A 17,327-nucleotide genomic window follows, 5' to 3' on the forward strand; every position below is an offset into this window, starting at 1 on the left:
ACCCCTCTTTTCCCATTCCCCACTCTATCTGCCCTCGTCTTCTCCTCACCTCCCTCTGGTTCCCCTCCTCCTTGCCTTTCTCCCTTGGTCAACTCTCCTCTCCTATCAGACTCCTTCTTCTGCGGCCTTTTGCTAATCTCACCTCATTGCCCCCGTCCGCCACCCACCCACCTTCCCCTCACCTGGTCTCATCTCGCACCTGGCAGCTTCTATTCCCCCCCCCCCCCCCCATGCAGCTTCTTACTGTGACTTCCTTTCCAGTTCTCGGCCCAAGACATCAACTGTTTATTCCCCTCCATAGATGCTGCCCGACCTGTTGAGTTCCTCCAGCATTTTGTTTGTGTTGTTTTAAGACACTACCAAACAAAAGTTCTGTCAATGTAGAAGAGGTGGGGGTCAGGCGACAAGGGAAACTCTGAGCTTGAGGTACTACCTCAATGGAGTTGATGAAACATTCCCCTATCAATTACCTAGATACCACACTGATGGATATGGCAGGGCTTAACACAATCTACATCATGTCACTATCCTCTCTTCAGCCACCATTTTCCAGGTGAACTTCCTTTGAATGGGATGCTTTAATATAATCTGAGGCAGATGGGTGATAGAAAAGTGGAGGGCTATGCAGGTTAAGTGTATCTTGGAGCAGGTTAAAAAGAAGCACAATATTGTGGGTCGAAAGGCCTGTACTGGGTTGTATTGTTCTATGTTCTATTTATGCTTTCAGTAGTTCACACACACCTGACTCTGCTGACTGTTTGGTGAATGAGTAGACCCCCAGGGCTGTTAGCTCTACCCTTTCTCAAACTTATATGGCTGTGCAATAATCACTTCCCATTTTAAGTCCCTGGAAATCTATAGCACAAAGGCCAGCCACGTTCAAAAGCCTTTCATACTGATTAAGGCTTTATCCTGACTTTAATTCAATGTTTCCAAACAAAAAAAGTTGTCTAAATCTTTAAAAAAAATCAAGGCATTGTTAAGAAAAGCCGAACCAGTGACACAGAATTGTAGGCTGAAGGTCAGTCTATAAGTGCAAGCCATAGTCACACTCCACACAAGGCTTCTCCAACTCCCCCAATACCCTCCCACCAGCATTTCCTTCCATACTCTCCCTCTCAGCAAAACTCTCTTGGTTATTTGCCTCATTCATTCCTTGTGACACATTTTCAAAACTCCAGTGAAGGAGTTTCTCCTGCCTGTCTTTTACTGATTAATCTTCTGCTCACCCCTCCTTGCCCAATGCCTTAGTACGCAAACATCTAAAAGCAACATGGCGTTAACTACTAGAACAACCTTCTTCCATCTCGGAGCAATAATAGCCAAGCTCCTTTATATCAACGACAGCACTGAGGAACCTTTCCCCTTCTCAACAAGGAAACCCGACGAGTCTACCCTTCCTCCAATGTAGGAATAAAATGATTGCAAATTCAAGCATTAGCACAAGATGTCAATTCACTGCCAAGACCCCGTTTGAAGGAGGCACCAACCAATTCCGAAACATTGCAAATAGGGACCTCATCTGTAAGTGTTCATACAGCACAGACCAATTTTGCCCCCTGCCTGGCTTTGGAAAAGCCTTTCCACAGAATTGCCATGCACCATTTTCTGTTAACAGGGAAGCCCAGACTCGATGGACCAAATGTCCTAATTCTGCTGCTATGTCTTATGGTCTGTTCCAATGCAGACAGATTCAAATCCCACAACCTTTCTCGTGAGAGGAGGCCATTTACTTATTTTTTTTGCAACAACAAAGATTGACGACACCATTTCTGGTCAAAATAGAGTCACTTCACAACAGCCAAACACTGCCGCATTCACGTCACACGTAATCACACCCCAGACGACAACGGTCAAACTGTACAAAGTGAGCGGATCAGTTGTGCATTTTCTTGTTTTACACAGCTTTTCATTGTAGAACCCCGCTGGGGAGCTGTGGGAGTTGAATACCTTTCTAGACAACGTCGAGCACTGTTGCAAGTCCCCAGGGGCGGAGGAGAGAAAGGCTTGCATCTTTACTGTGCGTCGAATGTACTTGGGTCTTCAACATATCAAGGTGAGGGAAGTATAAGGAGGAATATCTTGGATTACATTCCATTTCTGACATACACTCAGTAGCCACTTCATTAGGTACACCTGTACACCTCTTTGTTAATGCAAGTATCTAATCAGCCAATCATGTGGCAGCAATTCAATGCATAAAAGCATGCAGACGTGGTCAGGAGGTTCATTTGTTGTTCAGCCCAAATATCAAAATGTGGGAGAAATATGATCTAAGTGACTTTGACCATGTTGGTGCCAGATGGGGTGGTTTGAGTATCTCAGAAACTGCTGATCTCCTGGGATTTTCACACACAACTGTCTCTCGTGTTTAGAGAGAACGGTGAGAGAAAAGAAACATCCAGTGAGCAGCAGTTCTGAGGGTGAAAACGCCTTGTTAATGAGGGAGGTCAGAGGAGAATAGCCAGACTGGTTCAAGCTGACAGGAAGGTGACAGGAACTCAAATAACCACACATTACAAGTGGTATGCAGAAGAGCATCTCTGAACACACAACATGTCGAACCTTGAAGTGGGTGGGCCACAGCAGCAGACGACCCCCCATATCTCATAAAGTGGCTACTGAGTGTAGTTGCGCTCGTCTCCTAAGTTTGTTTGGTTTCAGACCTCCGAATCGTAATTAAGATGATGTCAGTGGAGGAAGAAGTAGAAGCTTTAAGGGGATAACTTGCTTGCCAATCATGGTGTGAACTTCTGGAGTCCCACCCCACACAGGAGTGCCCATCACTCTGAGGCTTGCAACCCCGCTGATGGGGCAACGCTCAGATAATTGCCATCACAGCAAGGGACGAAATATCTTAATTTCACTGTGAGGAATCAATGCATTTATCAATGCTTTCTCTCTCCGCAGCCATTCACGGCTTCTGAGCAGTAAAGCTGGACGAGAGTTTTTGCCCCTTTTGCCAAAAAGGAATGTGGAGAGGCGGAATTTAAACCCTCGACTTGTAGATGTATTTTGGTCAGATAGTGAGAAAGGCTTGGTGGGGGGGGGGGGATGAGGACGATGTGGCCTCGGGCAATGTAAAATGCACCCAATTGTTCGCAAATGGGGCATCGTTGCTGCAGTGGAAGCTTGCAACAAACACCATCGAAAGTGTAAGGGGTATGCTAGCTGCGAGCTTGCCTGTTCTTCCCACCTGTTTCCATAGCTGGCCAGTCAGCTAAAAAAGGGCCAAGGCTTGTCACACCAGGCCCAGGTCCTATAATGTTGGATGACATCGGGGAGAAGCCCACATATTATCACAGCGGTTCACATGGCAACAGGCAAGGTCATGTGACATGTCAAAGGGATTCATGTCACCTTCAAGGACCATAGGCCAGCAGATAAGGCCCTGTGACATCAGTAAGGACCACACACCACCAGAAAGGACCCTTTGACATCATTAAGGTCAACATATCACCAGATACAGTCCTGTGACATCATTTTACCACTGCACAAAACCAGATAAAGTCTTGTGATATCTCTAAAGACTACACGTCACTTTTTAAAGGCCCAGTGATATCACTAAGGGCCACATGCCACCGGATAAGGTCCTGTGACAGCACTTAAGGACCAACAAATCACCTGATAAAGTCCGGTGACATCATTAAGGACCACACGTCACATCACTAAGGTTTCAAATAAGGGCCCATGACATAATTAAAGACCACATGCCATCAGGTTGTGTGACATCACTAAGGACTGCGTGTCACCAGTAAAAGTTCCACAACATCGTTAAGGACCATGCATTAGTGGATAAGGTCTTGTGACTACATTAGGGACCACAAGTCACTGAATAAGGTCCTGGGACATCACCGAGGGCCACAGGTCACCAGATAGGGCCCCCTGACATTGTGAAAAGATCGCATATAAAGGGCCATGTCACCGTGAAGCACTACAGCATTGTGCGTCACCGTGAATGATGCCAACCGTTGGTGCAGAATTCAAAACGCCTTCCCTCGGCAGGCATGTCACTGCACGATGAAGGTTGTGAAGTCCCAGCCCCGGAGCAGCTGACGCCGAGGGGAGAAAGTGGAGGCCGATCTCCTCAACCCGCTGCGGGGAGGGGAGGCGGAGGGTAGAGATGGGATTGCGGGCATCTGCCAAACACGTCGAGCGCACACACAGTGGGCGGGCGATGTTCTGCCTCAGAGGGCGAGGAAAGTCCCCGGGCACCCAACGCCGTTAATGTGTATTGCTCAGGGTGGGCGGAGAGAGCTCCATCTCCCCTCGTCGAGGGAGCCAGCACTCGAAACGCTGGCGTTTTAGTCCTGTTCCACGACACCGAGTCAGTGTTTATTTTCCGAATGTATCTGGCGGGTGGGTTAACACTGGTGGGGGGGAGTGTGAAGACGGGGGGGGGTGGGGCAACACTGGGACTCTTCTCACCTGAAGACGGCGACCTGCCTGGGCCCCGGGGAGGGCCGACAGAAATAAGAGTGGGTTCCGTGTGACCCCACCCCCCACCCAACAGGGCGCGGCGAGGGGGGAGGCAGGAGGTGGAGGCGTGTTTTCTTACGGTGGAGGCGGGAAGGAGGAGGCGGCCCGGCCGGCTCATGTGGCGAGGTTCTCGGCGTTGACGCTCGACATCCGGATCTGGGAGCTGCTTTTGCTGAGGACGGAGAGCTGCGTGCCGCCGTTGACCCCGCTGCTGCCCAGCGACGGGTGGCGGTGCTTGAAGTCAACAGCAAAGTACCGGTTTACCTTCCAGCTCCTCCATTTCCGCTTGATCTCGGACTGTACCTTCGGGAAGAAACTTAGAGATGTCATTTAAATGTACTTCAGCTGTACTGGAACTAAAGGGAATTACTCACATCAACAAACCGAGACCCATAACACACACAAAAAAACGATTTCACTTTGCTCTTTATCAGGGAGAGAGGAAGAAGGAGAAGAGAATCTAAATAGCTTACCTCTCCATTGAGGAAACAATATAGCACAGCCACAACAAACCCCTGCAAGGAATAAACAGGCCACATACACAATTAGTGAAGGATTGGGAAGACATTTGTATCAAACCGGGATGTCGGCCTGACTTCAGCTCTAGCCAATGGCAAATGCTGGTGTTTAGCCCATAAGATATAGGAGCAGATTAGGCCATTTGGCCCATCGAGTCTGCTCCATCATTCCATCATGGCTGATTTATTATCCCCTTCTCAACCCCCTTCTCCCCATAACCTTTGATGCCCTTGCGAATCAAGAACTTAGCAACCTCCACTTTAAATATACCCAATGACTCCACAGCCGTCTGTGGCAATAAATTCCACAGATTCACCACCCTCTGGTTAAAGAAATCCCTCCTCATCTCTGTTCTAAAGGGGTTGGCCTTCTCTTCTGAGGCTGTGCCCTCTGGTCCTAGACTCCGGCACTGTAGGAAACATCCTCTGCTCGTCCATTCTGTATAAACCTTTCAGTTTTCAGTAAGTTTCAATGAGATTTCGCGCCCCTCCCCCATTCATCTAAACTCCAGTGAGTACAGGCCCAGAGCCATCATAGACTCCTCATATATTTACCCTTTCCTTCTTGGAATAATTCTTGTGAACCTCCTCTGGACCCTCTCCAATGCCAGCACATCCTCTCCTAGATTTGGGGCCCAAAACTGCTCTCTTTTCTGGCCAGCATGCTTTTTCTCTAGGCTTATATACACCTCTGGGTGGAGTGGGGTGGGGTCTAGACTGCCAGAGTTCTGGGACTATAGTGTGAGTTCAAGTTCTGACCAGGCAGGGAATGTAAGTCTATTCTTCTGCTGTTCTTAGAATCGCCATCCTTTTCTCAAATATCCTTAAGGGAAGGAATCTGCCCTCCTTCCATGGCCTGTGTGACTTTTTCCTCTCTCCATGGCCTGTGTGACTTTTTCCTCTCAGGTTGGGTGAGATCAGACCTCGACCTGACATTGGGTGAGATCAGACCTCAACCTGACATTGGGTGAGATCAGACCTCAACCTGGCATTGGGTGAGATCAGACCTCAACCTGGCATTGGATGAGATCAGACATCAACCAGGCATTGGACGAGTTCAGACATCAACCTGACATTGGGTGAGATCAGACATCAACCTGGCATTGGGTGAGATCAGACCTCAACCTGACATTGGGTGAGATCAGACCTCAACCTGACATTGGGTGAGATCAGACCTCAACCTGACATTGGGTGAGATCAGACATCAACCTGGCATTGGGTGAGATCAGACCTCAACCTGACATTGGGTGAGATCAGACCTCAACCTGACATTGGGTGAGATCAGACCTCAACCAGGCATTGGGTGAGATCAGACATCAACCAGGCATTGGGTGAGATCAGACCTCAACCTGACATTGGACGAGTTCAGACATCAACCTGGCATTGGGTGAGATCAGACCTTAGCCAGGCATTGGGTGAAATCAGACATTAACCAGGCATTGGGTAAGATCAGACCTCAACCAGGCATTGGGTGAGATCAGATCTCAACCAGGCATTGGGTGAGATCAGACCTCAACCTGACATTGGACGAGTTCAGACATCAACCTGGCATTGGGTGAGATCAGACCTTAGCCAGGCATTGGGTGAAATCAGACATTAACCAGGCATTGGGTAAGATCAGACCTCAACCAGGCATTGGGTGAGATCAGACCTCAACCAGGCATTGGGTGAGATCAGACCTCAACCTGGCATTGGGTGAGATCAGATCTCAACCTCAACCAGGCATTGGGTGAGATCAGACATCAACCAAGCATTGGGTGAGATCAGACATCAACCAGGCATTGGGTGAGATCAGACATCAACCAGGCATTGGGTGAGATCAGACCTCAACCAGGCATTGGGTGAGATCAGACCTCAACCAGGCATTGGGTGAGATCAGACCTCAACCAGGCAGAGGTTGAGGATGAAAGACTCAACCTCATATTGAAGAGGAATACGAGGGGTGAACTTATTTACTCAGAGAGCAGTGAGAGTGTGGAAGGAGATGCCAGCAGAAATGGTGGATGTATGTCTGACTGTTATATTTAAGATACATTTGGATAGGTATGTAGAAGGGAGGGTTATTTAAGGCTATGGTCTGGGTTCAGATAGATGGGACTAGGCAGATAGGCCAGCATGGACCAGACAGGCTGAAGGCCCTGTTTCTACGCTGCAGTGCTCTATGACCCAGAACGTGGCTTCATTCAGATCCTGTGTGGTCAATCTGGTCTGGCCTTCAGAAACAATTAGGGGCCAACTTGGCATGGAGAATAAAGGCTGACCGTCCTGGAGCCTGTCTGCTCCTCCAACCCTCAGGTCCACCTCCCCCCACCCCCCACCAGTTACAACCCCGCTGAGGGCCTTGGGGAAGGTGGGAATTGACCCCTGAAGTGTGGAGGGAGAGGGTTTCCAGCAATGGTGGAGACATCAGAAATGTTGCAGAAAGCCCCAGCGCGAGGTCTCATTTCTGGGAAGTTCATCCTTTCAGTAAAATGCCATCCACAATGTAGAGTGGGTTCTTGGGCTCCAGGCCCAAAGCTCTCAGAAAGTGGCCACACAAGTTGACAGGCTGGTAAAGAAGGTGCACGACATGCTTGTCTTTTTTAGTTGAGGCACTGAATTCAAGAGTTACGTCTCAGCTTCATAAAACTCTGGGTAGGCTGCATTTGGGGTGCTGCATTCAGTTCCAGTTGCCCCACGATAGGAAGGGTTGGAGGCTCTGGAGAGAGTGCAGGACAGGTTCACCAGGATGCTGTCTGCATTAGAGGGCATGAGTAATAAGAAGAGGTTGGACAACCTCCAGTTGTTTCCTCTGGTGACTGAAGGGAGACCTGACCAAAGTTTATACGGCTATGAGAAGCATAGATAGTCAGCTGGTTTCTTTTTACCAGGTTTGAAATGTCAAATAATTGTAGGCATGCATTGAAGGTGAGAGAGAAAATGTTCAAAGGAGATGGAGGGGGCAAGATTTTTGTTTACACAGACAGTGGCGGGCGCTGCCATGTTGGAGGGAAGAGTTAGATCGATCTAAAAGGTCAGCACAACATCGTGGGCCGAAGGGCCTGTATTGTGCTGTACAGTTCTATGTTCTATTCCCGTTTTCTTTTCAAGTACAGTCACTGATGTCAAAGTGAAGAGCAGAACCATAGCACAGCTGGTAGAGCAGCTGCCTCATAGCACGAGAGATCCGGGTTTAATTCAGACCTCCGGCGCTGTCTGTGTGGCATTTGCAGGACCTCCCCGTGACTGAGCGGGTTTCCCTCAGGCGCTCGGGTGCCCTTTCACATGGTTAGTTTGCTGCTGTGAACCGTCAGTGTGTGGGTGAGCGGTGGAATCTAGGGGGAATGAGGGAAATGGAATTCATGTGGGATCAGTGTAAATGTGTGGCTGAGGGTTAGCACAGACCGGATGGGCTGAAGGGCCTTCTTCTACAGAGCATTATTTAGTTGTAACAAGTGGTGAGGGTCTTTGAGGGAACCTCATCTTGTGATGAGGCCCTTCAGCCCACCGTGTTGAGCCAAACCAAGTCAAGTAGTCATCAAATAGCTAACCAGACTAATCTCTCCGGCCTAGTGGTTAGCACAACGCTCTACAGTACCAGCAACCCAGCTTCAGTACAAGCCGCTAACTGTAAGGAGTTTATATCCCCCCCCCACCCATGACCGCATGGGTTTCCTCCCACTGTCCAAGGACGTACCGGTTGGTCATTGTAAATTATCCCATCACTAGGTTTGGGTTAAATCCGGGTCTAACTGTCTCAGAGACATGTTTCATTGAGATGTTTATTTTGTTTTTGTCATAAATTCATGATTATTTTATCATCTTAAAATATTTTATGTAAGGTTTTACTTAATGTTGAGTGTAAAGGGTCACATGACCAGAGTTTAATGGATCACATGACCAGAGTTTACTAAAAGCATGGCTGTGGTATTGTGGGTCAGAACCAACATGGAAGCAGAAAGATATATGACTCTAAAACGACTTTATTCTGCATGTGGTCCAAGAGGCACACATGGTAATTGTTTTGTTTGTTTTATATTGTGTACAATGTTGTTGATGTGCCTCTATATGGACAGTGTGATACGTTTTTAGTGATTTATTTGATTTCAGCACACTTCTGTTGTGCTAACGTGTTTGGGCCTGTTTATCGGCGGACACTAGCTTGAGAGACTTTAAAAGACTGAGACGTGTATGTTTCAAACCTTTTATGACCTTTATTTTCTTGTAGTTTTCACGGTGTCTACTGAAGAAAGAGAGAGAGAGAGAAATAAAAATAAATCTTCAAGGACACCTGTATGTTGCGTGGCCATTATTTCATTGGACCAGTGCAGTTACACGGGGACTGCAGACTCAAAGGGCCGGAAGGGCCTATTCCGCGCTGTACCTCTACAAGTAAATAAATAAACACTGTCCCTATCCTTGCATTGTCCTCACATTCCTGAGCCTAACTAATCGTCTCTTAAAAATCCTTAATGTATCTGCCTCTACCACCACCCCAGGCAGTGCATTCCAGGCACCCAAAATTCCGTGTAAAAAAAACTTGCACCTCCCACCTCCTTTGAAATGACCCCCCTCTTGTCTCAAATGCATGCCCCCTTGTATTAGACATTTCAACCCCTGGAAAAAGGTATTGTCTGTCTATCTATCCCTCTCATAATCTTATTAGTATTATTCTTTCAGGAAATAACTTCAGACTTCCCAGGGAATGTGGTGAGCACAGATGATTAAAAGCTTGCTGGAAGAACTAGGCCTTTGAGGAGAAGTTGAGAAGGAATTCTAGAACTTCTTGCCTGGATTGGGAAGATTTGGAGAAGAATTGAAGGAGTGCAAAGATGGACCATAATGCAATGCCACACAGCAAAAGGGCCCTTTGGCCCACAATGTTGTGCCAATCTTTTAACCCAAGAACATCCAACCCTTCCTTCCTATGTAGATCTTTTTTCTTTCATCCACTTGCCTGTCAAAAAGTCTCTCCAGCATCCCTAATGAATTTGCCTTTACCACCACCCCAGGCAGTGTATTTTAAACACCCACCACTGTATAAAAGAACCTACCTCTGACTTTCTTCCAAGCACCTCAAAATTATGTGTAAAGGGGGTTTCTTCTTGTTCTTTGTTACTCCGTATGTTAATCAAAATGGCTTCTTTGTTTTGTTAGAAGTAGGACTGCTTCTTTGTTGCGAGAGAGTGCTGGAAGCTTGTTTGGGTTAAAATTTACCGATAATGAGAATTGTATTCCTTTGTTAACCAATTGGGATTAATGGTGTTCTTTCTTCTGAGTCTGTAAGCTATTGTTGGCGGGCTTTTGGGGAGATCGGCGCGAGGGGGTGAGAGAGAGAGGACGCGATGCTGTAAACTGGGTGAGGAACGGACCCCAAGCAGGGGTCCGAGGCCAGGAGTTACCCCGAGGAGAGGAGACGAAGATAGATGTGCTTGGTTGACCACTTCGGGTGGTCCTGAGCTGTGAGTTGAGGAGTTCGGAGGGGATCGAATGGTGGCCAGAAGACTTCAGTAATTGAGCTCCAACGGCTGTGCACGAAGTGGTTTGGACTTTGATAAGTTTGGCGCCTTTTCTTTATTTTCTTTTCCTTCATATTTACTGTATCGTTATTAATCATTTAGTTATAGTAATCTTTATAAATTGTAATCATTTAATCGCATATGGTGTACTGTCTGTTTTTGGGCGAGGTGGGGACATTACACAGCATCCACACAAGCTGATTACCCAGTTTGGCGGGGCCGAAGGCTGCTCCCCCCAGACGAGAACGAGCTGAGCGAGCCTGAGGCGACCCAGGGGGTTACATATGCCTTCTCATATTAGCCATTTCAATACTTGGTAAAAGTCTCTATCTATGCCTCTTATCATCTTGTACACCTCTATCAAATTACCTGTCATCCTCTTTCCCTCCAGAGAGAAAAGCCCTAGCTCGCACATCCATTCTTCAAAAGACGTGCTCTCCAATCCAGGCAGCATTCTGCTAAACTGCATCCTTTCTAAAGCTTCCACCTTCTTCCTATAATGAGGCAACCAGAACTGAACACAATACTCCAAGTGTGGTCTGATCAGGTTTTATAGAGCTGCATCATTACCTCACGGCTCTTGAACTCAGCCCCCTGACTAAAGAAGGCCCACACACCACGCCCGACCTTATCAACTTGCGTAGCCACTTAGAGACATGGACCCAATACCCTTCTGTTCCTCCACACTTCTAAGCATAGGGAGAGGCCAGGTTGTGGAGGGCCATGGATCAGGACACGAGCAGACAGCTGACCGGCCTGTGGGATCCGCACAGTACCTCCCCTTGTCCTGCGGCCGACTTACGGTACTCTGACCACGTTACCTGGAAGGATCCCAATCCCAGCTCAATCACCAGCCGATCCAGGGTGTTAACATCTTCCGGGTAAAAGGCAAACACCGTGTAGTGAATTCCAAACAGCGGAATGAGGAGGAGTGTTGACCGGGACAGTCTCCTGTGTGAGGTGATTGGACAAGGGTGGGTGGGGGGGGGAAATGTGCGGGAAGAAACAGAAACCGTATCCATTAGAATTCAAGACTCGCATGTTAAATTCAAAATGATCTTGTTAACATATACAGAACAAGCCGGAAGAAACTAATATTTCAATTCCTGTCATGTTTGTAGCTTAGATTCCTGTGAAAGTCTTCTCCAAACAAAGGGTGCTTATTATGGAATCATGTTTTGACAAAGTTGTATAGATATACAGTGGAGAGTATCCTGACTAGTTGCATCATGTCCTTGTAGGGAAACATCAATGCCCAGGAATGGAAACGCCTACAGAAAGTGGTGGAGACAGCCCAGTCCGTCACAGGAAAAGCCCTCCCCAGCACCGAGCACATCTACAAGGAGCACTGTTTCAGGAGAGCAGCATCCATCATCAAGGACCCCCACCACCAAGGCCATGCTCACTTCTCAAAGCTGCCATTGGGAAAGAAGTACAGGAGCTTCACGTCCCACACCACCAGGCTCCTGAACCAGAGGAGATAACTTCACCCACCTTGACTCTGAACTGATTGCACAACCTACACACTCACTTTCTTGGTCTCAACAACCTATGTTTTCAGCATTATTTATTTTTATTTTCATGTATTTGGACAGTTTGTCTTTTGCACGTTGGTTGTTTGTCAGTCTTTCAGTTTTGCTACAGTTGGTGAAAGGCAAGTGTGGAAAGGTCACAGGAGAACCCTGCATTCCGTACCAGAAATCCCAGTGACAAAGGGACAAGTTGTGAAGGACCATAAAGTTATAAGATATGGGAGCAGAATTCAGCCATTCAGTCATCGAGTCTGCCCCACTATTCAACCATGATGACTATTTTTCTTCAACCCCATTCTCTCTTCTTCTCCTCGTAACAATTAATTCCCTGAATGGTCAAGAACCCATCAAGCTCTGCCTTAAGTACATCCTAAGATTTGGCCTCCACAGCCATCTGTGGCAATGAATTTGACAGATTGACACCAAACTAAGTGGGGAAAGTGAGTCATAAGCAAAGAGAATCACAGAATGAGCAGCAGGTAAAGTCAGAAAGAGTCAGGTTTAATTTCACTGACATATGTTTTGTTTTGTGGCAGCAGTATGGGGCAATACATAATATACATATATGAATTAAAGAGAGTGAAAATAATGAGGTAGTGTTCATGGGTTCGTTATCCCTTCAGAAATCTGACGGCAGAGGGGAAGAAGCTGTTCCTAAAACATTGTGTGGGTCTTCAGGAGTCTGTACCTCCTCCCTAATGGTAGTAATGAGAAGAGGGTTTCCCTCATTGACCTATTCCTCTCCACCACCAACCTCCTCCGTTTGGTGGAACTGGTCCCCACCCTCAACTGCTTCTCTTTCGGCTCCACCCTCTTCCTACAAACTCATGGTGTAGCCATGAGCATGCATGTAGGCCCCAGTTATGCCTTCCTTTTTGTTGGCTATGTAGAACAGTTCATGTTTCAAACCTTCCCTCGTAATGCTCCTCAACTCTTCCTCTGCTACTTGGGCAGCTGCATTGGTGCTGCTTCATGCAGACCATGCTGAGCTCTTCAATTTCATCAACTTCCACCCTTAAACTCACTCAGACCATCTCTGACACCTCTCTCCCCTTTCATGATCTCCCTGTCTCTAGCTCTGGAGCCAAACTGTTTACCAACATCTTTTATAAACGCACCCGTTCCTACGGTTATCTTGACTATACCTCTTCCCGCTCTGACTCCCGTAAAAATTTTATTCCCTTTTCCCGATTCCTTCGTCTCCACTGCATCTGTTCCCAGGATGAGGCTTTCCTCTCCTCCTTCAGAAAATGGGGCTTTCCTCCCTCCACCATTGATGTTGCCCTCACCTGTATCTCCTCCATTTCCTGGACATCTGTGCTCACCCCATCTTCCCACCAACTTAACAGTGACAGAGTTCCTCTTGTCCTCACCTACCACCCCATGATCTTCCGCATCCAACACATCATTCTCCACAAGTTCCACCATCTCCAAAGGGATCCTGCCACTAAGCACATCTTTATTTACCGTCCCCCCGCCGCAGGATCGTTCCCTCTGTGATTCCCTCGTCCATTTGTCCCTCCACACACATCTTCCTCGCACTACTTCTCCCTGCAAGCACCTGAAGGCTGACGCCTGCACACTCACATCCTCCCTCACCTCCATTCAGTGCCCCACACAGTCCCTCGAGGTGGGGGAAGCACTTCTATCGAATCCAGTGCTCTCGATGTGTCCTCCTCTACACTGGTGAAACTTGATATAGATGGGGGTGTGGTTTTGTCAAGCACCTCCAATCCATTTGCAAAAAAAAAAATTCCTGGTAGCCAACCATTTTAATATCTATCCCCATTCCATTTCCGACATGTTGGGCAACAGCATCTTCTTCTCCCACGATGAGGCTACTTCCAGCTTGGAGGAGCAATACCTCATGTTCTATCAGGATAGGCATGAACATCGATTTCTCCAATTCCTGGTAATTTTTCCCCCTCACCCTTTCCTCTTCTTCAATTCCCCAGCTTACCTCTTCTCCTCATCTGCCTACCACCCCCCTGGTGCTCTCTCCTTCCCTTTCTCCCTCGGATTCCTCCTCCTCCAGCCAGCTACCGTTCCCACCTATCACCTCCCACTTCTACATCATTCCCCCCACACGTCCACCTGGCTTCATCTCTATTACCTTCTAGTCTTCCCTCCTTCCTCTCCCCCAGCTTCTCATTCCTTTCTGGTCCTGCTGAAGGGCCTTTTCCCAAAGCATCGACTGTTTATTCATTTTCATAGACCTGCTGAGTTCCTTCAGCATTTTGCATGTGTTGCTCTGGTTTACCAGCTTCTGCAGAATCTCGTGTATAAATGTGAAGAGGGCATGTCTTAGATGATGCCACCTTTTTGAGGCATCACCTTAAGTAGAATGTAGGTAAATGGGCACTGAAATGGGAGTATTCGAAGGGGAGAGTGGTAGATCAGTAAACTGGTTTATTATTGCCATGAGTATCGAGAAACACTTGTTTTTGCTTTCCATCCACACCGATTAATTCATCACAACAGAGCATTGATGAGGTACAGTGGAAAACAATGACAGAATGCAGGCTGAGGTGTTACAGTTACAGAGAAAGTGCAGGTGCAAGTTCATTAGCTGAAGAGTCCATCTTGGGGACCATTCAATAGTCTTACAGCGGTGGGACAGAAGCTGTCCTTGGACCTTGTGCTACGTGTTTCAGGTGCTTGCATCTTCTGCTCAACGGGAGAAAGGGAGAAGAGAGAATGTCTAGGGTGAGTGGGGTCTTTGATTACACTGGCCGCTTCACTGAGGCAGCGAGGAGTGTAGACAGTCCATGGAGCAGGAGCTGGTTTCCGTGGTGTGCTGAGCTTAGCACTTTAAAGCCAGAGTTTGCTCTGGGAGGGAAGAGAAGAGAGAATGTCCGGGGTGGGAGGGTTTTTTGATTATGTTGGTGGTGTAACACCCTGGTTAAGATTTTTACTGCTATGCTGTAGGTATTTCATTTTAGCAGTTCTGTAAGAGTAATGTGATCTGCTTTTAGAATATTTTAGTTTTGGCTAAAAGATAATGGGCTATGATGTTCAACTTAGGAATGTTGTGCCAGCCAGTCAGCGTGGTGGAATTGGGAGAAGGTTCTACAGAGAGCTGGGCGGAGTGAGGTTTGTGACAGACAATATGTTTTGCGGGTCTTTCTTTTGGCGGGAGCTGTGGAGAGGACAGAAAGGAAGATGGCTGAGGATGCTGTGGGAAGGAGCGTCCCTGTTGCACAAAGTGCAGGTGAATGGCTCTGAGGAGGGGTCAATACTCCCAAGAGAAAGCCCACTTCAAAGTGGATTTTGAGCCATGTTCGGCAGGTGGTTAGTGCTCTTGTGCAGATCGTGGGTCCAGCGAAGAGTAAAAAGGTAACTTCAAGATGTGCTCGAACTTTATGTGCCCATTTGGACTGGGTTAACTGTAATGAGCACTTCTTTTTCCTTTTGTTTCCTACTAACTGTTCGACAAAGCTGAAATTTGTAAATATGCTTCCTTTATAATTTTATGCAGTGCAAGATCTATTATTTCTTGCCAACCAACAATTGTGTCTGGGCAGTATTTACGCATCTTCACTCAAATCGAAGATCTTTAATCAGAACTTCAGGACATTCCTGTTTGGTTGAACCACACATCATACAGACCCTAGACACCTATTGTTTATGAAAGGTGGACTTCTCACTGTTGAGTCTGTTAGCAGAGTGGCAATGAGCCAAATTTCCATATGAGCCCGAAGAGGGGACAACAGCGAGAAGTATCAAGAAAAGGCAGTGAGAAATATAGACAGGTCAGTCCGAGTATATCCTGATAAGTGTTGGCAGTTCCCTATGGAATTCGCAGAGATTGTTTCCATAACTGTCAGAAAGCTTGGCGTGTCCATTTGGGTGTGGATACAGAGTACCAGGTTTTATCAGAGCTGACCAGACCGTGACCCCCCTGTGGGCGCTCCAACACTGGACTCCTCCTAGGGACATTGCCAACTTTCGGGAATGCTGGCAGTGGAACCTGCACTTTCACCTTTCTGGAACAGGATGCCAGCAGCCACACTACTGTGGTGCAGAAGTACGCCGGTAAGGGAGAGAGGTAATTTACTTTTAATCATAACACCATGAAATAGAGAAGCAGAATTCAGCCATTAGGCCCAGCAAGTCTGCTCTGCCATTCAATAATGGCTGATTTATTGTGCCTCTCACCCCATTCTCCTGTCTTCTCCCCATAATCTTAATAATCAAGAACCTGTAACCCCTTCGCTTTAAATATACCCAGTGACATACCTCCACAGACATCTGTGGCAATGAATTCCACAGATTCACCACCTTCTAGACTAAGACTAACAGGCACTGGAGAAGTTTTTTCCCTACTGCGGTCACTTTGCTGAACAGTTAACTGCCGGTTAACTGTCGGCTAACTATTACTTGGATTGCACTACCTGTATGTATAATCTATATTTTCATTTATATTTATCATTGTTATTGTTATGAGCAGAGAGACAACATCTGCCGGAAGTAAATTCCTTGTATGTGCATAGGTACTTGGCGATTAAAGTCTGATTCTGATTCTGATTCTATTCTGGCTGAAGACACCTTCTATTCTGAGGCTGTGCCCTCTGGTTCTTGGCTCCCCCACTGCAGGAAACATCTCCACATCCACGCTACCTAAGCCTTTCAATATTCAGTAAGTTTTAATAAGATTTTCCCTCGTTCTTCTGAACTCCAAAAGTCAAGCCCAGAGCAATCGAAGTCTCCTCATACATTAACCCTTTGATTCCAGGGCCCATTTTTGTGACTATCCTCTGGACCCTCTCCAATGTCGGCACGTCCTTTCTTGGACTAGGGGCCCAAACTACTCTCAATACTTCAAACGCGGGCTGACCAATGCCTTAGAAAGCCTCAGTTTTATAAACCAATTGCATCAATAACTTCCTCTCCAATATGTTAAGTGCTTTAAAAAATGTTAACAGCACTCTTAGAAGTGCCTTTTCAAATCCATAAATAAAACAGACATTTATAGGAACACACACAATTGCTAGAGGAATGCAGCAGGCTAGGCAGAATCCATGGAAAGGAATAAACAGTCGATGTTTCCAGTCATGGCCCTTCATCAGGATCTGAAAACTGTTCCCCTCCGTAGATACTGTCTGACCTGCTGAGTTCCTCTAGCCTTTTGTGTCTGTTACTCCGGATTTCCAGCATCTGCAGAATCTCTTGTTTATGGCATTCACAGGAAATTGGCTTGTTTTACTTCTGTCTTTTGACATTTAAAGGTCCGAGGACCTGAGTTATAGGGAAAGGTTGAATAAGTTAGGACTTCATTTCCTGGAGTGAAGGAGAATGAG

The 17,327-nt window shown here is 47.1% G+C and overlaps 2 protein-coding genes across 10 annotated transcripts in view; one reads left to right on the forward strand and one right to left on the reverse strand.

Moving 5' to 3' along the window:
• LOC140732415 (secretin receptor-like) overlaps window positions 1-10,849 on the forward strand; it is a 236,510-nt gene extending 225,661 nt beyond the window's left edge. The window contains exon 13 of the mRNA XM_073055044.1: window positions 9,657-10,849. Within this exon, the coding sequence (XP_072911145.1) occupies window positions 9,657-9,704 (48 nt within the window). The 3' untranslated portion in view covers window positions 9,705-10,849. The remainder of the gene's footprint in view (window positions 1-9,656) is intronic.
• LOC140732414 (pituitary adenylate cyclase-activating polypeptide type I receptor-like) overlaps window positions 233-17,327 on the reverse strand; it is a 546,399-nt gene continuing 529,304 nt past the window's right edge. For 8 of the 9 annotated variants that reach the window (XM_073055037.1, XM_073055036.1, XM_073055034.1 and 5 more), the window contains 3 exons: window positions 11,317-11,446; window positions 4,953-4,994; window positions 233-4,782 (listed from right to left, as the gene is read on the reverse strand). In XM_073055037.1, coding sequence (XP_072911138.1) covers window positions 4,594-4,782; window positions 4,953-4,994; window positions 11,317-11,446 — 361 coding nt within the window. In that variant the 3' untranslated portion in view covers window positions 233-4,593. Of the gene's footprint in view, window positions 4,796-4,952; window positions 4,995-11,316; window positions 11,447-17,327 lie in introns of all 9 variants that reach the window. The other variant, XM_073055042.1, reaches the window with a different exon arrangement.

This window comes from Hemitrygon akajei, chromosome 8 (assembly GCF_048418815.1).
Source record: "Hemitrygon akajei chromosome 8, sHemAka1.3, whole genome shotgun sequence".
Taxonomy (NCBI): Eukaryota; Metazoa; Chordata; class Chondrichthyes; order Myliobatiformes; family Dasyatidae; genus Hemitrygon; species Hemitrygon akajei.